At 39.6% G+C, this 22,041-nt stretch overlaps 1 protein-coding gene across 2 annotated transcripts in view; it reads right to left on the bottom strand.

Annotated features, from left to right (window-relative positions):
- tbl1xr1a (TBL1X/Y related 1a) overlaps nucleotides 1-22,041 on the bottom strand; it is a 50,318-nt gene that overhangs the window by 10,962 nt on the left and 17,315 nt on the right. Inside the window, exons 2-3 of one of the 2 annotated variants that reach the window (XM_023294812.3) lie at nucleotides 17,369-17,434; nucleotides 2,497-2,598 (exon numbers count right to left, since the gene is read on the bottom strand). In XM_023294812.3, coding sequence (XP_023150580.2) covers nucleotides 2,497-2,554 — 58 coding nt within the window. In that variant the 5' untranslated portion in view covers nucleotides 2,555-2,598; nucleotides 17,369-17,434. The remainder of the gene's footprint in view (nucleotides 1-2,496; nucleotides 2,599-17,368; nucleotides 17,435-22,041) is intronic. The other variant, XM_035941289.2, reaches the window with a different exon arrangement.

Raw genomic sequence — 22,041 nt, 5'->3', positions numbered from 1 at the left:
TTTTAGCACAAATTTCTCTGCTGTCAGAAATCCATCATCTTGACTGTCTGACTTCAGTAGAATTGCCATTTTTAACTTGGATTCACATTTGTTTTACTCGCATAAAATGCCAAAATTGAAATATATTTAAATTCACGTTGACCTCATCACTGCACAGAATGAGTACAGAATCTATGCGCTAAAAGCCTCTATTATCTTATTAGAATGAAAGATAGGACAAAATATCAGTGACCACATTTTTTTCTCTCTATTTGTTTTGCAAAATAGATCGAGGTTACCGTCCAACTAGTCTTGCATAGTCCGACCATTCTGTGTTACAGAGCACTTCACTATCATTCTGCTATAGAGGGGAATAAAAGCTTGTTTGTTTGCATTTCTTCAAAACAATCGGAATCGTAATGAGCCAAGTTAAACGAAGTACGCACCCTCAAAACGATGTAGGGGGAAACTGTGTTGATAGAAGGCCGAGTACTGTCATTAAATTGTCTGATTCAAAACTCAAAATTTTCCTGCATGTAGATTGCCGTTTACTGTAGCAAAGGGGATTTTTGAAAATGGTAACCTGCAGACAACGGATAAACCCACAGTCTGCATCAAGTGAGTCAGGCTGCTCTCCCACCTACATGGTTCCTCACATACAGGGTAGCTGAATTATTTTTGAATCATTTTAAGATTTTCTGTCTGAAACGGACCAAACTGTCAAATCGAATCACATTTGAAATCAGCTCCTGATGTTGCTGATTCTTTATTTCTACCTGGCATATTTTCCATTTTACCTGTCTTGTGTGGTTTTTGAGTCAAGCTAAAGATTCAAGGAAACAAAGAGTCTCACAAAACTGTGTCTAAACAGGCGACTAGCGTGAGCTCCCCGCAGAGTTTGATTGAGAGTAAACACAGACATTAGCCGTCTGGAGCAGCCATTTTGCTAACAGCATTAAGGATCTCCATCTGGGGAAACTTGCCAGATGACATGATGACTGTTATATTCATCCACGGGTGTGTTCACATGTGTTAAGCTTTTTTTTTTTTAACGTGCTGATTCTGCAGAATTTTTACTTGCTGTAGAAGCTTTTACTGAGCATACGGAGAGTTGAGCATTCAGTCTGCACAGTCTTGGTCTTTCCTTCCAGTTGATGTTGTGGAGGTTAAACACCAGGATGTTTTAATATAGTTGCAGATTTATTAGTTGTAGTTCCACAGCTGGAATTCCTCTCATCCATGGACACATGGAGATTTTCCCAGTCTGCCACCAACAGGTCCAGAATAGTGAGTGCAGGAAAACTAACAGTTTCCCGACGTATGCTGTCTTGCGGTAGATTCGCCTGTCTTGAATTCGATTTAGCTCCAGACTGTGAAGTTTGCGTACTCTGCTTTCAATAAATGCAGCCAGCCATCAAACTGAGATGATTTGCAGCTGTCCTCCTTAAGGTCCACTTGATGATCCACCATCATGTTTGACTGTTAGGTTTCCTGGAAGTCACACATGTAAACCAACTTACGTGCAGATTAACCCTTTGATGCGCAGTGTAGGTCAGGAGATACCCATTTTCCATTGGATTTGGGTCACTGTTGACCCATGTTGCGCATCAAAGGGTTAATATGCAGATGGTAGAATCAGCCAATAAGAATCCCATGGTGGAGATCACTAATGTAGTTCGCACAATGTCCATTCTAGGTGGTTCATTTCTGTGTTTTAGCTCAACTGCAGCAAACTCGAACTACTCATCCCAATATACACCGCTTTTTGCAACTCCTTGTTTCCGCAAATCGCAATAAGGTGGAGAGTTAGCATGAGGCACATTACAAGAGGTTAAAATACGTCAGAATTATCCTTGAAATACAATCTGTTTGACATCTTTCACTAGGTACATGGTCGTGAGCCATCAGCCGTCATCTTCTCTCTATATGTTTCATTGTAACTGAGTAATTATTTTTATGTATTGCAGACAGACTGTACTGTTTGTCCTGAGCTATACACTTGTGTTCATAGTGTCAGCGTCCTTAAACAACTTCTGCATTCTGTATTCTGCCTTTATACAACAAGATGACTGTGTTGTGTAAACACAACCAATAAGTAGACTTATCAGACAGGTCAAGTGCCTGCTGAATGTATACATTTTATATTATGCATAAAAAAAGACATTTATTTGTCCTTGAACACAAATGATACATAGATACAGCAATCACAATTCTAAACCACAACAAACCACAACAGAAACAGAAAACAGCAAAGTTGATCTATAAAACTGTGTACCAAAACATTTTAATAGAAATGCGAAAAATATATTTTTGGTGGTGCTTTGCAATGACTTGCATAAAAACTTGCTTTAAATTTCCAAATAATGAAAAACACATTGATACTGGATGTAAACCTGAAAAGCAAAGCACCAATAAAAGTTCAATACCAATATTTTATGACAGTATATTTGGTGCAGTCACACTTGTTTACTAGAACAGGCAGAAGAATTGAGACAACAAACATTTGGAGAGTGTTACCTGACTCTTGTAGGTATCTGTAGACCAGGAAGTTGACCTCATCACTGCTAATGCTCATCTTTACTCCTGTTACACCATGAGGTCAGCACGCACACACCGAGCCTGGAAAACAGAAAGAGCTTCATCAGTGACAGAGTAACATCATCACTAAAACAACACATCATGATACAGCCAGGTCTGCAATTTTTTTCCAAACAGTTTTCTAACTTTAGCTGCTTAGTTTATGATGGAAATAAAGCCCCTGCTGACACGACACAGACCAAAGTCTAGTCTAGTTTCAGGTTGACTGAGTAGTTTGTTCATTCTGCGACTATTATCTGTGACAAATCTAACAGATCTGTTGCTGTTACGTCTACATTTCTGCACTCTTGCCGGGTTTACACTCTGAGATGACAGCAGGTAGAAGAGGATGCAGCTTTCGCAGCCTTCAGAAACACAGAGAGAGCAGCTGGTGGATAGTTAACTGGATGGCAGCAGTCGATTATCTGCTCAGCTTCACTGGTGTTCAAACAAAGTGCATCGCCCCTCAAACTTGTAACTGTCATTCCAAATAACCTCAGTAAATGATATTTTTTACAGACTGCACCAGATAAGATGCGTAGGTGATGATGTATTGTTGCATCAGCTGTTACTTTAATGCTATGCAGGGGATGAAGACATTCACTGATTGTGTCCGGATGGTCTCTGGTGAACGTTTCGGTTTGTTTTCCCATTTAAAGGGATAAATTGAAGCAACTTCTGACAACATTTTCATTAGGTTTTGCCTTAATGTGCTGTTATTAAATATAATATTTCTATTAATGATGCTGGTACTCAATGTAATTTTTCATTGAAGATTTAGAAATGTGAAATTACTTTTTCTTTATTTGCCACTGCAGATCCCCTAAACACACAGTCTCTACCTGAATAAAGAAATGATATATGCTATTCGAGGTGGAAGCACACAGAATGACTAGTAATAAGAATGGGATCAGATTGGACAGACTTGGGCTGTATTTGGACCCCAGCCAGCAAACATAAAATCTGCCTAACAAGTGGAAAAGTCAACAGACTCCAGCTCTACATTCTGCCTCAAGAAAGTCAGTTTTTATAACCTTCAGACATATTTACATTATCAGCCCACATTGAGACTCTGCTACAGTATCTGTATTAGTCCCAAAACCTTCCGTATTTTCGGTGCACCATCCCACAGCAAAAATTCTTGAACACGAGTTCCACCTGTCACATCTTGACAGTGCACCAGTTATTGTCCTTCAGCTACAGCATGCAAGCAGGGTTTGCAGGGAGGAGACAGTGTGGATTTTTACTAATCTGGAACTCAGTGCACAAATGTTAAATTCTGCAAAACCGAGCAAGTACGAAACTGTCATTACACAATATTAGTAAGGTAGTTTTAATGTGTCTGATTCTGTGCATTCTAGTTCCAGATGTTTATGAGTGTTGGAGAAAGATGGTATTAATCACAACCCAGATACTGATCACATATTACCTCTGTGTGGAAATGGAATCCCTGCTGATTATTCAGACTTAGCTGGAATCTGGTGCGCCTTTAATACAACCATCAAACATTATGTTTGACAACAACTTAAATCAAGCATGAAGAATGTGTGCTACAGTGTTGTCAAAATAAGAACATTTTACCAGGTTAATGAACATTACTAGTGGCCATGATTTTGTATAACTGTCTTCAGATTTGAAGCAAACATTAGGAATTTCACCAAAAAAATAATAATATTGAGAAAATGCTAGGTTATGTGTGACTATAACAAAACCTCAAGGAAAAAACAAGCAAGACTTCATCCATGTATGAGAGAATAATGGAAAAATCGCTTCCATCTGCCATTAAGCTTGTGAGAATTTGCCATTTAGAGATTGTTGTGATGCAAAAGTCAGTTCAAGAACAAAGCACTTCTACTCTACTCAACCACTTGTTAACCATTTGCTGCAACTACTTTGGGTCATACTACACTAGAAAATGCTCAACTACAAAATACAAGGAGGAAGGAAATCAACAAAACTGCATCATCTGCCGCCATAGCACATGTCGGGGGTCTTGATCTGACACAGCTTTTGTCTGCAAACTATAAGACCACGACTTTTAACAACTCTCGGGGAGCCAGAGAGCAGATTCCAAATAAGGGCCAGCTCAAAGCCTATTTCCCCTGAGAATAATCAGCCGAGTAAAGCTCAGCGTGTGCAGCCCCCTCTCGCAGGAGGAGACTCTATGTGCATTTAATGGCATTTAAGTGGATGAAACTCTGTCTCCTGGGTACTGTGAGCACAAGGTTACATTTCTTTTCCCAGAATGTTAGATTTTCATCATGTGGAAGCAGTTAAACATTTAACATGACCTGTGGCCATAACACTGCAGAACGCTATGCCCAGGGAGAGACAGGAGTCATCAGGATCAGACTGTGACCACAAAACAAGAATAGTAAACTGTAGAATCTCGCACAGTGATGCTATCAACTTTGCACAGGTAATTAGAAGAGAAGATTAATTAATGTTTAATGATAACCTGATAAACTGGTCACTGCAGCAGCAAACAGGATACAGTTACACACTGCACATGTCGCTGTGTTATGCCGGTGTGCCTGCTTTTGCTCACTCAGTGTAGTCAAGCTACAACAACAAAACTCAGAGCCACTTGCATCAGCTTCACAGGAGACTCAGCTGCCATGGTGGAGCAGTTTGGGGATCTGTTCTGACCCGGGAGACAGAAGAAGAAGAAGGAGAAAAAGAAGAAGAATAGGTAGAAGTAGAGTTGTTCTCTGCCATGTTGGCTCAGCGACACTTATCTGTGCCTGGACCCTGTGTCTCCACGGAGAGACAATTGTGTTTTCCTTGGAGGCAATTGTCAGCAAGCACATTGTTTTGAGAGGGTAGATATACAGCAACAACAGGTAGACAAAATAGTAAAAACCACCTCCTGCAGGGAGTTCCATCTAACTTTAACACAGTTACAAAAGTAGCTGCGTTTTGTCATGTTGAAATGAGCTGCTGGCTGCTGCTGCTACAGCCCCATGACACCCTGGCACTGCAGACACACTGTACTGAATTAGCCCTATTATTAAATCATAAGCAGCTGTCAGGCTGCTTTCACTTCCACTTTACAACAGCACCATACTGCAAACATTACATTTCAGCTGCTTACTAACTTTCTAAAACACGCCACACCCCTGCACTTTGCGGCCAGCCTGTTTACGACATGATGTTTGAAAATACCACAGTAGGGCAAAAATAAAGTGCTCAGTGCAGAGTAACTTAAAGACATCTGGCTGGCTCCAATAAGAGTCTTCTTCATATGTAGACATCGCTACTAAAGCCTGATAGCCCGATATTGGTTGGCCGATATCCTGTTTTTTACAGGATACAGAAAAAGATGCTTGTGGTAATTTAGAAATCATTGCATCATTTGTCCAGCAGAGCAGATCAGACTCCAGTGTTTATAATATTATGTCTGCAGCACATGTAGCAAAGCATTTATCGGAGCAGAGCAGAAGGTTGTGCAGAGTCAAGTAGTGTCTTCAGAGTAAGCTGCTAACTAGTTTGTGAAATACATTGCTGAAAAGTTAATAAAACAATGAACCTATCATTTTTCCTTCTCAATATTACTTCAACATGTATGTGTAACTATATAAACAATAGCTTGTATCAGTAGCATTTTCAAAATTTAATCTCTATAAATCTGTTTCAGTATTGGCCCCAAAAATCTACTACCAGTCCGGCTCTAATCTCTACTTAGGTCACTGCAATATTAAGTACACATATTGGCAGCAACCATTCGAGATACGATGCAACAAAACAACAAACGGCATTAAAATACCCGAAGAGTTAAATCAACATCGACCTATAAAATACATTTATTCGACACCATACTTGCACATAAAAGCAACTCCAGGAATCAAATGATTCAAAGACACATTAGTTCTCAGAATAAAACACGCTCATTTTTCGTGGTTTTTGACATATTATTGAAAGAGCTGTTGTGCTTCATGGGAAATGGAAATACCTTCTGCCTGAGTTCAGACGTAGTGAACATTTAACTCTTGTGGCTGACCAACTGTTTCTTTTGTTAAACATTCTCTCAACCAATCAGTATTCCTTCTAGTATAACTACATGCAGCAAAAATGGGCAAGATGTGAAGACAGAACCATTTTATGGATAAAACATAATAAAAGGTACTTGTATTTTTGTTTGTTTTTAACACCACAACTTTGCATAGCACCTCCACATGAAAAAAACTGTGCAGTAAATTGTCAAGGTAGAAAATTATAAGGTGGCAAAACAAGGTGGCAAGTCCTCATTCTACCTGACAAACAGCCTCGCTCAGTGTCTATTTCTGTATCCATCTGTCTTCATCTCCCTCGCTCTCTCCACCTATCTATTAAGCTCCCCAGTTAACCAGCTCAAAGGTAGAGAGGATCGATACACAGTGCATCTGTAGCGTATTACCAGCATAAATCACCCGATGCAGTGTACAATTATGTGCTTTAATTTAAAACAACTGCTTCCACACCGACATGCAACGTTGAGGGCCATTGCTTTGAACAACAGCAGCACGGTCTAATTAGCAGCAGCATCACCTAAAAGCTTAATTTCACCAAGTTATCTAGTCTGTTATTCAGCCTCAGGCCCATCATTTGTATGCTTTTAGGTGATGACTGTAATTTCCAGAGTTCCGATGACTGAAGTGTTTGTTCGCAGAGCATGTGGGGAATTATAGCAGAAATTTGAGGGTCAAATATGTAAGAGGTGGAGTGCAGCAACATTTCTATCTTTCAAAAGCATCTCTGTCACTGTGTTGACTGCTGCCTGTTATACCAAAACAATTGCTCGAAAACAGGAAAATTCTCAAAACTATTTTCTCCTGGCAGAAATGCTTTGTTTCAAGAACAAAAAGACAGAACAAAGGTACCCTTTTTAGCACTAATTTGGTCAGTATTTAACCCTATGAACCCTAAAACCCGTTAGCACATGTGTAAGGTGCATTATTAACAGACAGAATCCTCCAGTTTTACACTTTGTCAGGTCTGCTACAACTTTCTTGTGACCCGCTGTTCAATTAAGAATATCAGCCAAATCTAACCTAAACATAGTGACATGTCATCAAAATCACATTATTCTAGGTTTTAAACAATGATAAGAATAAAGCATTTGCCTGAACAAAGGAATAAAAAAAAATCTGTACTCTACCATGCAACCATGAAGCCTTTAGTGATTCAGTTGAAATCCAACAGGGACTTTTCAGCTGAACTGCAGGCTGGGTTTACATAAACAAATCAAAAATCTAAAGACTAAAATGTACACAAAATGTTGTGCCACCTTTTACATCCAGCATTGGGAACACCCGTGGGATCTTGGAAAAATGTTACACAAGTTGATTTCAAGTTTTTACAATTTTATAAAGATAAATACTCAGGAATTCAACCTTGTTTATTCTTTTTTATGATTTATGGCATTGCAAGTTCACTCTACTTCTAGTCGTGGTTGTGCTGTTTCCATAGAGGTGCAGGACTTTGCATTGCAGTGGAAAAAAAGGCCACAGTGAGTAGAAGAAAAAAAATGTGAGTAAAAGCAATGCTATAGTTTCTAGGGTTAATCTAATAAATCCTTTATAAAGTTATGCAATTATGAACAAAACCATTTAAGAAAAAAATAATTTGGAATTGGATATCAGTTAAATACTTTGTAATTACAGGACTGTGCAGTGACAGATTACCAGTACATCCAGGCTGGAGCTCTTGATCAATACACATAAGGCTGAGTATTAATAAAATCAGCCACTGTTGTGCTTTTTTGAAATGAAAACTTGCAGACTGTTCAGTCAGTGATCAGTCAGACCTTCTGTGTAAATCCCACCTGACAGCAGCAGTGCTGCCTGGGGACGACGAGTTTGTGAACAGCCCGCTGCAGTTCCCTCTCCGACCAGCCCACTGCAGTGGCGCTGTGGAGCTACCAGCTGCAACCGGGAGCCGAGTTCGCTCTGTGTTGACAGTGTGGGAGAACAGATGGGGGGGATGGGAAAAGGAAATCTCTGTCTCTTCATTTCTTCTCCCCTTCCCCCCTGTGATTACTGCCAGTGGCAAACTGGCCTGTACAGTAAATCAGTTCAACGAGGGGGGGTGAGACCCAAAAAGATCATCAATCACCATAAGAAAATCAGGACATGACTGCTACAGACACAAAACCGCTTCCCCAACCATGAGGTGTTGGTGAGAACACAAGACTGTCCTTCACAAAATGAAATCAATACCAGTAAGTAAATCAGCTTGCCCTAGATTATAAGCTCACATACATAATTCATTAACTTAAATATTGGAGGGTGATACACAAAAGTCTTAGCTCGCCCAAGAAGGCGTGATAAAAATATCACACCTTATCAGTATGTAGTGATGCAATATGAACCGTCACACCAAACTTAATCACCCTTAGTCTTTGTTCACAGGCCAACAGGAAGAACTTATTTTTAAGAGAAAGATCTTGCTGTAACTGCCAGAACATGTATTCCACGTACACATACGAGTGTTGCAATCAAACTGAGGACATGAACAACAAAACCCATGCAAATAGTTCACAATAACTTCATTAGATTTTGTCGCACAAAGAGTAAAATCTTCACATCGAGCCATCACACCATTCACTACAGGAATATTTTCAGTTAAAAAGACAAATGCAGACAGAAAAAAATGCACACTTGTTAGCATTATGTGCACGTGTATTTAAACTTTTGCAAGAGTCAGTGGATTTTGCTGTTCAATCTGATTACCGGTGTAGTTCTGCGCAGTACATAACTGTATGGGATAACTTGAATAATCTATACTATGACCATACACATCATCCTATGACATACTATACAATAATATAACATACTATTACACATCATAAAAAACACATCAATATGATGCATTGTACAATACACACTGAATTACATAATTATGACACATGATACTACATCATAACACATCGTATTACACAATGATGACATACTATACTACGAAGCATCGCACAATGCCATGACACACTGTACTACATTATAATATATTTTATTTGTGTAGGGCTTTTCGAAATACTCAGACACTTTACATTATAAAATCAGCAAACATTATGACACACAATATAATATTACGACACATTTTACTATATACAATGACTCATAGTATACAACGACACAATATACCATAGTATGGCAGCATAGTATACTATATGAGGATGCAACTTTTAAATAGTATACTATGCTATAGCACACCTACTATAGTTTTACACCGTGCTATACTATTATACACCATACAATACTGTAACACGATACTGTTATAATATACTATGATGCATAGTGTAGTATAATTATCACTGTGTATACACATGCACACAAATATACACCGCATATCCATGGAGTCGAGATTATCATCTTCACACTTCAATTCATCCCTAAAGGCTGCATTCACTCTGCACTAAAAGCTCCGTTCAGTAACACATGATCCATTACGTCAATGTGGCCACATGTAAATTAACTTATCACACCAGTAGAACTACTCGTTCTAAAGGTTAAAAGATGAAAGATAAATATGATTTATCATTAGTTTCACATTTTGAAATGTGTAAAGCATCCCAAAATAACACGGTGGTTCCATGATGGATGACAAAACCAAAGACATCAAAACACACAAAACATCTCAAGATATTATTTGTGGCTAAAACTTCAGCACTGACATCAGTACTGGCTTCAAATTCCCAGCAGCAAACAGGCACTACAAGACACAGATAATGGAAACAGTTAACTGACAGTGAGTGAGTGCAAATTCATGGGTGGTGTCCTGATGTTTCCCAACCCTAAATTAAATAAGACATCAGTGTTCATTACTGTCATATTACGTGAACCAATGTGTTACATTAGTGCTACTAGAGCAGCACAGCATTCTGGGACTACGTGGCATACCTCTTCTAATTTTCTCAGAACTGGTGGCAGATGTGAATGACCACTGGTTGTATGAACAAAAGAAGCTGCTGACTTTACGCAAACAATCTGAGAACTTCATTTTGATTAAGTTCCCACCTTTGTGCGAGGATCCTTTTAAAATGTCAGGTGTATGCAATGGAACTCAACTTACAAACTGCCACCCCACACCGCTATGTCTCACTGCATTATGTGTCTTTTTGTCTCTCCAAGTGTGGTAAGAATATCCGCCATTTAGGTGTCATGTTCTTTGAAGGCTTTTCTGTTTCAATTCGTTAAAGGAGACCCAAGCTGTGATGGCTGCTGCTCTGATTCTACCCTGCAGCAGAGCAGAGGAAATGGGGCTCATTCCTATTTAAAGGCTCTGTCTGAGACCTGACGGTTTGGGTCTATTTTCAGAGAAGCAGAGAGAAACTGAGGCAGTGGGGGATGGGATGATTTAGAGCAAACCGATATTTTTCATTGTCTCTCAGTCTTGAAATGGATCCAATTCTCCTGAACCCAGTTGAAATCGCACATGAAAAACAGATTCCTACTGTTGCCACAATCACAAAAATATGCTAAGACCAAAGGCCAGAGATGGCTTACTGTCAGCCTGCAGCAGTTCAGGACAACTGCAGAGAGCAAAACAGGGACCTGCCCCACAAAAACATACATGTGGCAACACCAACCTTGACACTCATTTGAAAGGACAGGGAGGTTGCTGATGTTTAACCCCCTGCACCCCAAGCAGTTTCCGGGGTTTTTATTGCTTGCATCACCATTGCACCATTGCATCATCATTTACTCACTGCCTTATTTTTCACTGCACTATAAAATCCTGCACCTCTATGGAAGCAACAGAAACATTGCTTTATGTACAGAGAATTCAAACATGTCTTTTGTAAAGCGCAACAAGGTTATAATAGCATAAATTATATATAAAGAACAAAAGTAGAATTTTTCGGATTGTTTTATGAAAGTGAAAAAAAATGGTATCAACGTGTAACATTTGTCCAAGTGCCCATAGATGTTACCAACACAGGGAAATATGCTCTATATACCATAGATTTTTAACTATTTATATTTTAAATTTGTGTTTAGGCTTAGGTTTGGTTAAGTTTTCTGCCGGAACAGCGTGATTGGTTCAAGGACCCTAAGTAAGTCGAAGACTTTGTTCTTTTCTGGGGCTCCATTCGTATATCTTCACGTTTTAGAGCTCAAAAGCCTCGAAAAAGTTCATTATCCTCAGGCACTGTCTGAAACAGGCCATTGCAGTTCCTGTACCTTTAAAGGCCCACCCTCCCAACACGTCCACTATGTTCTAATTGGCCCTTTATGATGTTTAACAAATAATAACAGTGAGAGTCGACTTATTTTTCTTATTCTTTGCTCAAAATGTCAACCTCTCATGTACAGAAATCTAATTGGACCTGAGGCCTGTGCTACAAAGCAAGTAAAAACCCAGAGTGTGTTTTTTTACACAAACCTGTTTATCAACTTGTGAAGTCAACAAAGGGATGAGTCGTCAAAGTGCTAGTCTGCACTTCCCATCCTCATCATCAAAGCATCAAATAAACAAATATCTTTAAGTAGACTGGTGTTTGTCCATCCAGAGTTCCAGAGACTTAGAGAACAAAGAAGCATTGAAGGTGATCTGGGGGCCCAATACCTTCCCAAGAAATTTCATGCATGTTTTTTTTTTCTTTTATCAGTCTTCTGTCTGTATATAAATTGCCAGTTTTGGAACTTTTGCCAAGCATAATACAAATACTCCCCCTTTAATGCCACAGTCAGTAACAGTCAACACTGCTATAGTACAGTTATTTCAGAACAACATTTAACTTAATCAGCATTTTTAAAAACTCAAGCCACATAGATTGGAGTTTGATGCTAAATGACTGCACTGTAGATAAGTGAAAATGTGTTTTTATTCCACTGAGCAGTTGTGTGTGGTGCAACAACAACACAAATCAACTACAATTTGCATGGAGCTCTCCCCTCCCCCTCTCCGGGGCTACCAGTCTCTCTGAGTGACAGATTGCATTGGCAAGCGCAGCCCTGCCTCACATGGCCTATGTGAGGTCAGCGAGGCTAGCTGTCTGTCGGTGACAGATGGTAGCATGTAGGCCCTGCCAGCTAGCCTCGCTTGACGGGCAGTTAAACCTGCTCCAGGCAGCTCGTGTCCATCTGAATGCAGCAGGTCAGCGAGGACCACTGAATCAGCGGTGGTTATCTCACAGCGAGCTGCCGTTCTGGCTCAGATTAGAAGGCCGAGCCTAAGTCAGAATCCCAATCACTTTGAGAATCTCTTTAGAAGGTCAAGTCTGATGTACAAATCTGGAGGAAGTCATGGCTACAGGCGGCTTCGCAATTTCCATAATGGGACAGGAATCCCATTTACTAGAGCAGTGCAGGTGCAGCTGAACAAAAGATAAAACCATTATGGTGCAGGGCTACACCAGTTAACATCAATACTGCAATTACAGAGATTAAAAAACACCCCAACGAACCACAATACTATTACTACAATAACAATCTGCAGAGCTAAAAACTACAGCCAAAATGCTTTACGTTCATGATGTTATCAAGATATTAATCATCATCTGCTCACAATAAATAATCAAAGTATCATGACACTGTAGTTCTTGTTTTTAGTATTTGGCTTTCTCTCCCGTGCCTGCATGTTTTACACTTGACATTCCAGATTACAGCCTTTGTTTACTGTATTTTCTGAATGGTTTTACCGTAGTAAGCTGTTAATCCACATACCATAAGAACTAGTCGCGAGTCTATTTCCAGTAACAGACGGGGAGAGAGGAGGTAGTGCAACGGACAAATAGGATGAGCCTATTGACAGCTGGAGGTGTCCGATGACCGTGAGTAGTTGTGAGTGAGGCTGGAATCTTGGAGTAGAGTAAGATGTGCTCAACTCCATTACCTGTGGAAGGACCCAATGACCTGCCAGTGCAGTGACATTCTTCAATACAGAGGAAAATAAATGTGGTTTACTTTGAGCACTGTTAATGGAGTTACTATTAATGAGTCATGTACAAACTGCGGAACCTGAACGGTCAGTTAATCCTTAAGCACACATTTAACAAGGTCATTCAACATGTCTGTGTGCAGCAGTCGGCTGTGAGGTCGCCTGGGAAAGAAATATTTATAATATACTTATTTTCTAAGCTTCTGTCATCATTACAGTCCACTGCAAACCTCTGCATACATCCAGCAATTCAGTTAATTGAACTGACCAGATAACATTGGCCCAAAACCTCTTATTGTCTGACTCTCCTTTAGAAAAATGCTACTGCTTGAATGTGATATTTAGCACTTACTTTGAAAGGAAATGAACGATGAAGACGTGCTGCTGTGTGAAAATTGCAAACAGAATTCACTGTGCCCTGACTTTATAGAAGAAATAGAGCTAGTGCAATAATATTAGCTCGAAGGCACATCTTCATGAAATATTTAATGCTAAACGCTTGGTGACGTGGGTTAGATGGGACACTGCTGAGCTAACTTCTAACAAGCTAGCAAGCGGAAACATGCAAGCAGTGGAAGAGAGTCAACTTCAGCTCAGGTCTCAGGATCATACTGCACAAGCTTTTATTAAAGACGAGAGGATCAAAGCTCTTGAAGTTCGTCGCTACCTGAATGTTAGGTTAACAAATTGCCATCAAGTCCTGTACCTCAAGTGTTGCAGATCGTTGCTCTTTTGTGGAGCAGTTTATACTGCAGAGGAAGGACAAAGAAAAGCAGAAAGCTGAATGCAGCTAAAAAGCTACGACAGGTTCCTCTGTTTGGACTCTGTTCCCGCAAAAGGACGAAATATCTACAGAGTCAGGATTTTCGGGAGTTTTTATGGAGTCGGCACCTCAGACCAATTCATTGACTTCAGTGGGTCATTTACCAAATGTCCTTTGATATGCTGGTAATTTTTTGCATCGTAACACATTGTGTATCATTTCTCATGTTTTTTCAAGTAATCTTTCTGATCATTCTCTTTCACAGAATGGGAAAGGTGCATGTAGACAGCAAAATCCTAAATAACCTAGCCTTGTATCGATAGTTCCAAGACTGGGTGGGTGTCAAACATGTAGGTCTATGGCTAAAAAGTAAACAACAAACTGCTAAAAACCTTGAAGAAATCGAAATCAACACAACTTTGGCCATCAATGAGAGAAAAATAAAGATGCAAGTGTTTACAAGGTGTTTTAATAGATAAAGTTGTAATTATTCTTTCATATCAGATGGTCATGTTTTATGTTGTCCAGACGCAGAGACAAGGAAAGAAGCATAAACTGCTGGACAATCATGTGAGGTAAGTGTTCGCGACATCAATCCTTCTTCAGAAAAGGTGCCTCTATTTCCCATGAAGCTCATTAGCATTTGCATTTGTTTAAATTTGATTGAAATACAAATATAAATGCTGAAAGTCAATCACTAGCAACCATTTTTACCAGAAATTGTTCTATTGCACAGCTGTTACTGATCTCCAAGGCAGAAAACTGTGTCTTGACTAGAGATGTCTACAAATGAAAGTAGAGCAGCACCTGCTATCACCCAGGCCTTATCTTTATTTATCTCCATTTCTGTCTCTTTATTCCTCCCAGGCTCAAAGGGTCTTGGGCTTTTTGAGTTAACCAGGGACATGCACTTCGCAAGAGGTGTGGAATGTGTCGCTTCCTTTAGGACGCACTAGTGAAGAAGCGCCAGAAATATTTGTAGTGTGTTTTGAGAGTGGCACATTCTGGAGGAGGCACAGCACTCCAGCTGATTTCTATTCAAACTGCTGCACTGAATCAATACAGTGGGCTGAATCATTACAGAACAAAGACCTCTTTCTTCTCTTGTTACATACAACAGCCTTGTGAGAGGAGCACAGTGTTCTGCACAACTGCATTAATAAAAATACAGAACACATACAAAAAATAAAAATAAAAGGCTCAGACTTCACAGTTCAGAAAAGAGAAACTTAGGAAAATAGCTTGACAAGCTTCTCCTAAAGGGGGAAGATAAGGCTCTGGGATGGTACTGATGCCATTTTGTCTTGCTCCTAGGGTCATCGAACAACGTTTACGTGTTCAATCAACACTAGGAGTCAGCGTGAAATTAAAGATAAAAGTTTCTGCCGGGCACAAACTAACTGGGCCTGTAGTTTGACTTGAATTCCTGTCATAAAGATCCCTGATTCAAAGGTACTAACATAGCTGCATGCTGCGCAACATAAAAACAAAATGTTTCTCTGACATCACCGTTTGTCTTCCTCAAACAGATTTATCCGTCTGTTTCACATTACATCTCAATAAAAAAAATATTTCCTGCACTGCATGCAAAAAGGCTTGGTTCTTGGTTCTGGCTACGAAAATGAAACCATGCACCAGTGCTTATGGGCTGTTTATGTAAATAACACTGATACACTGAGTGACTAAGAGCTACAGCGTCGAGTTGTAACGTCACGAATGAAACAAGTAGAGCTGAGGTTTCCACAGTGGGGAAAACAAAACCCTCCAATAAGGCTGACCTGACATTAACACAGCTAACCACCACAGTGTCTGAGAGCAGACGTGAAGCTGTCACAGCAGAGTATCTCGCTTCCAACAATGTCAGCAAGTATCACCACAGAGACTCTCAGTTTCTGTGGGTCCTCTCCTGCTTTGTACATTGTTTGTTGTGTGCAGAGTTCACAGGAAATCTGCTGGATTCTTTAACAGGTCCTAACAGGAAGACGGTGCAGATCCTCTAGTGGAAGTCATACCGAAACTTGAAAGAGCAAAAATAAACTCACTTCCAACGTGTTTGTTCTCCTCGGTAAAGTAAGACAACAGGGAGTAGAAGGGATACAGAAGGGAACAGGGTTCATGGGAAACGTGGTGCAAAAGTAGGGAAGCAACAACTCTAACAATGTTACCTGTGTGTCAATTTAGGGGGATTTCCAGGACAAAAGAACTGCCTAGACATCCTTTAGAGAAAGTGGTCTCAGTCCACTTACAAATTCTGGGCTGATTTGTTTGTGGTACGATTATAAACCAAACTCGATGTTGTATCAACTGATAAGCAAGTCTCATCACTCAGTCACCATCTTGAGAACATCCACAGTCTCATCTGTACCAAACATATACTAAACTCCAAAACCGATTTTCATTCTGAACCATGAATATTATGTACTGTAAGTCCCCAGCAGATGACAAAAATCCAGTTGCTAGTAGCTAGCCAGACAATGAACCAAGGTCTAACGTGAAACCTTCTCATTTTGTGTACATACTTGGTCACACTCAGCCAATGAGCAGCATCAATGTTCCTACATGATTTAAGGTGATTTTCTCCTAAAGAAACTAAACAAGTGAGCCTGGCAGCCAAACGGCTTCATTACTGTATTTCAAAATTAAGGCAAATGGCTATGTAACTCTTCTCTAATCTAACTCAAATCTTTAACAAAAAAAAAAAACATGTTCAATTCATACATTGATTTGGGCCACAGCAATAGTGGAGAAGCATTTATTAATTTTCTGTATTAATCCTCAATACATTGGCACTAAACTGATTAAAGAATAGAGGTGCCCCTGTGCAGAGTCCACCTACATGCTACATTTGACTAGACTGAAATGCTTGATATTAGAGATCATCTTCACACCAGTGCAAAACCTACAATTGGTTCGTGTGTAGTAATAGAAGACATTAATTTTCCCTAAAGTAAAAAAACATTCAGTACAAATCATGCAACAAGAACCAACATCTGTAAGGAATTAACAGCCATTCACTGAATGTTCAAAGACCAGTATTGTTAAAGGACAAACTAGAAAAATTTAGGTCCTTGATTATTTAGAGTTATGGATATTTAATGCTCAGGCTCTGAAAGCAAAGTCTGCACAATCTGAGCCGTGAACAGGCAGGTAGAAACACTTTACAGCCCAGCCTGGCTGTAGATCACTCACCACAGTAGTAAGCCTGTATGCACCACCAGTATGTTCAGTCAGGGCTTTGTACCATGGGCTCAGAACCTGCAGCAGAAAGGAGTTTAAAACCCAGTTAGAGATCAAACAAAACTGACAGTAAGGAGGTGTTGTCAGAGGTTATGTTATGCATTTAAAAAGAAAAGACATACAACACAGCATGCGTCACAAAAGTTCCAGAGTTTCTATTCTCCTCAAGTGTCTGTGCAAGACGTCAACACATTTCTCACAGGTCAAAGAGAAGTGAAGGATTTAACCACAATAGTAAATGCATTTTATACTTGAATTATTTATCATTGAGCATAATTTTATATTAGTGAGAAAACTGCATATTTTAGTGTACTTGGAAGAGGATCGTACCGTGAAGTGAATAACTGCACGTCAGGTTCAAAGACATTCAGTTTACAGTCTTGATGGAGGAAAGAAATCTGAAAATATTGACCCGTAAAAGCTTTCCTTAGAAAACTTCTCTGTGCAATAATTCCATTCATTTAACGATTAATTTAATAGTTGACAAATAACTGATTCATCATTGCAGCTCTATTCCACAGTGCCTTTTGATTTTATTGAAGGGATGTTTCAAGGTTTGGTCATTAAAGGCAAAACATTATCAATGTCAATGCTTATCATTTTGATAATTTGTTGCTATTCTTTATCTGATGCAACAGCAAACCGAATAAATGACAACTGCACAATTAATTGAATATTCATGATGATCACAATTTTGACCTCTCACAAATAATTGAAGACAACCAATTGCGATACTGACGCAGCAGCAAAAACACAACATGACATTGAAATGAAAGAAGACGACAGTTTATCTAAAGTGCAATAAAAATCATGACCTCAATAGTGATCAAAAGAATCATGTTTATCATTCTGGCCACAATTGCTTAGTGCTGTATTTGGGACTGTTGGCTGAGCAAACCAAGCTATTAGGAAACTGCAATTGGCATTTTTCACTACTTTCCAATAATCCATTGCAGCATTAATGTGCACGTACACACAATGCAATACACCTGATGTTCCATTTATCCAATATTCCTGTAAGAGGCAGAGAAGAAAAGGGCTACTAGGCTGCAATCAGATGCAAACAATGCAGGTTATACACTACAAAAATACAATGAATGTAAGCATATGTGTATTTGTCACAACAAAACAACACAGTGCAGTTTTTAAGCAGATTTGAATGCTTATATCAGCTCCAAGATGCAGGCAGCACTAATTAGGCGGTGTGCTATTCTTGCTGTCTGCACCCACACTGCTAAAAACCATCAAAATGTAAAATAATCCCTCACTAATGCAATGAACTGAAGGCAAGAAAAGTGAGAAGCACATGGGCATTGAATGGCCTGACCATGTGACTGACACTCATTCAGACGTCTGAACAATGGTTCACCTCTTCAGTCTGAGGACAGAGGGAGACAACAGCGCACCAGTTAGACTGTCCACATGGACAGTGGGTGGCCGTAATAAAAATGTAAAGCAACGCTCTAATTTACCCTGCAATCAGAATTAGCTTTATGAAACCTATAATGTTCCATTTTTAGTGAAACTGTGATTCAACTCTATGGTAATTATCAAGGCTGCAGACTGAGGTGAGTGCTGCTAGATTGCATAATAGTGTGCACTAGAAATCACACAACATTAAGTTGTTTTTTTTTTTCCAGGCTCCTTTTCCTTGCTCACTCCTTCCTTCACTGTTGTTGCCTGACCTGAATTCCCTCTGTGCCTTTTTCCTTAAGTCATTGTTTCCACTGATTCCTCTGTCTTTCCTTTCTCCCCGTCTCATTCTGTGTCGGTCAGGCTGCAGAGCAACGGCACAGATAACCTTACGACAAAGAAACCAGGCGGGAGTAGCTGGGTGTGGCTGGAAATGCTGAGGCGCTGAAGGTTGCAGAGGGCTTGCTAGAGGACACGGCCCTGGCATGCCAGGAACGAGATTTGTAAAAGCAGCACCAGGTTGTCAAGATAGTTATCTCATGGATCAAACACGGAATATGAAACCTGTGTTTTTATCTCTGCCTTCATCAATAACCCTTTAAACAGAGAAAGATGATAATCAACATACTTGCACAGAGCAGTATCCCGCAGGGCTAGCGGAGGGTGGGTGAACCACATAGATATTTATCAATGTCACTCACTAAATTCAATTTAGTATAGACTAATATAAGCTACCTGCCTCCTAAACCCCCTGCTGCTGCTAGATCAAAGTTAAAAGGGAAACACTGATGCGCTCCAGCTTGTAGAAAGGCATAGCAACTAGTGAGGTTTAAGGGGACTCCGGAGGTAAACAACACAGTACGGCAGCAGGATTCATTGAATATTAATCTTCATCGCAATTTTGAATTCCCGCAACTAAATAAACATGATTCACTGTGATACTGATGTTGAAAATGCTCTGTTCATAGAAAAACAAATGCAACAAATCAGATCAAGTGCTTCGTAAACAAGATTTATTGATATGTTGCTCCAAGGAGGCACTGTGAAAAAGGGCTGGTTTTACTTTAATGAGAAGATTTGTACATTAGCAAGAAATTAGCACAACATGGAAGTGAAAGCAGTGCTCTGTTGAAACTTAAAAGTAAAATAAAAATATACAATCCCTAAAATCAATAACTGTGCTAAATAATCTTGATCAAATTGATTAAATAAATTGTTTATCATTTTGGGTAATAATTGAGCTGCAAAAATGTGTCATTTTGTACCTAGTTTGTACTGAATTTTTTGGGCCAATGCTGCTTTTCAGGGAGTAAAAATATCACAGTCAATCAGCTAGGTCACTATTTAACTTTCCAGCAACATATTTCACAAACTACTTTAATTTACTGCAAAGACACCACTTGACTCTGCTTCACAAGACTGTGCTCCAGGCTCTGCTACATGTACTGCAGGCAGTATTGAGTGCTGTAAACAAGGAGGCCAAAGTATGTGATGGTACAATTTCTAAATTAATGCAATCATTTTCTATTAAAAGAAAAAAAAATCCTATCAACACCTGCATATTTGTAATCGGCCAAAATCAGCCAATAACACCAGCCAAGGAATACATGGGCAGAGCTCCAACACACCACGTAAGGTTGTTTGAGGGGAGGGAGAACAAAGTTGACAGTGAACAAAGTCAGACAACAATTCTCCAAAGCACAGTCACATTCTAATCATTCATTCCAATCAATGAGAAAGGCCTTGATAATACCAAATGTTGACCAGCTACAACCAGCTTCAGACATCTAAAACAGAATTTTAATTGCTGTATTAACTCACATATTAACTTCTGCATAATCCTCATTACCTGTGTTTTCAAGGCCTCTGACAATGTGAGCACATCTGGCCCAGAAATGTTTAGTATAAACCCTCAAGATTCAGCTCCAACCGCTATGGTGGTTGTGCAAAAAAAACACACCATGGAACACAGTGGCCTATCTATTTAATGCAGAGCTGCATGTGCTGTTGTCGCTGACAGCTTTGTTGTTGTCAAAGAGTGCTGACACGCCAGTCCCAGTATGCCAGTTCTATTATATACCGTGATGAAACATACTGATGGTGACACCACTGCCAACAATTTATATTACTGTCACTACCATGGCTTCTGTTATTTTCGCAGGCCAGTATGACACAGCACAAAGCTCCTGTCTTTATTGGCAGTTTTATTTTGCTTTGCCACAGAGCTGTTGCACTTCTACTGAGCAATCACTGGCACAGCAGCCACAGCAGCAGTGTGTTTGGATGGAGCTGCAGTGGCCGAGCCTCCAGGAACACTGTCGGGCTGCGAGGCAATTTTGGTGAAATGATCACTTTGATATTGAAGGATCCCGACAGTGGCCCACGCTGACTGAAAAAGTATGTTTTTTGCTGCCAAGGCTACAAAACCATTACATTTCTCTGAGCGTCACAAACACCCTAAATCTCGCTTTTTCGAATAGCAGCTTGGTCCTTTGTTCCAATTAAATAAAACTGTCTCAATGAAACAGCATCGTTAAATTCTCGTCATTCATGTGCCAAAGAGGGCAGACTTTAACTGTGCTGTCTTGGTCTACAGCTGACGGTAGTTCACCATTTTATGATGGGCAGATTTAGAAGAAGACTAGAACAAGAATCAACAGCTGTAGTTGAACAGGGTGGATATGGAGTCTGTCCCCGGAACAAGAGAGTCACAGCTGAATGACTACTTTCAAAATAAAATATTTAAATATAGCAAACATACTAAATAGGAAGGTCAGATTGCTACCCCTCCCTTACTGTGGCCAAAGCAGGCAACCTGTTTGCACGATATGCTATAAAGTCACTTTGCGATGATTTTAACAGCTATTGCGATTACAATGTAATATTTTTTGTGTGAAAGGTAATGTTTGAATTTCTGTAGCACTGAAACAAATAAAAATTAGTTTTTTGTGGTTTGTTCTAAACAAGCATGCTCCCTTACGACTGGAAAATACGATTTGTGGCCAAGGAGTTTTCTGTACCGCCACTGTGCTTGATTTAAAATGTGACGCACTGACTGCTATATCAAAAAATTGCAGCTCCTACGATGTGAATATTGCATTTGTTCACATTGCGATAATATTTTGATTAACTGTTCAACTAGTGCAAGCAGTTAAAGTTTTTATTTATATATATATATATATATATATATATATATATATATATATATATAT

This window comes from Amphiprion ocellaris, chromosome 2, assembly GCF_022539595.1.
Source record: "Amphiprion ocellaris isolate individual 3 ecotype Okinawa chromosome 2, ASM2253959v1, whole genome shotgun sequence".
NCBI classification, from domain to species: domain Eukaryota; kingdom Metazoa; phylum Chordata; class Actinopteri; family Pomacentridae; genus Amphiprion; species Amphiprion ocellaris.
The sequence above is the reverse complement of the archived record's forward strand: the minus strand, read 5'-3'. Positions and strand labels throughout refer to the sequence as shown.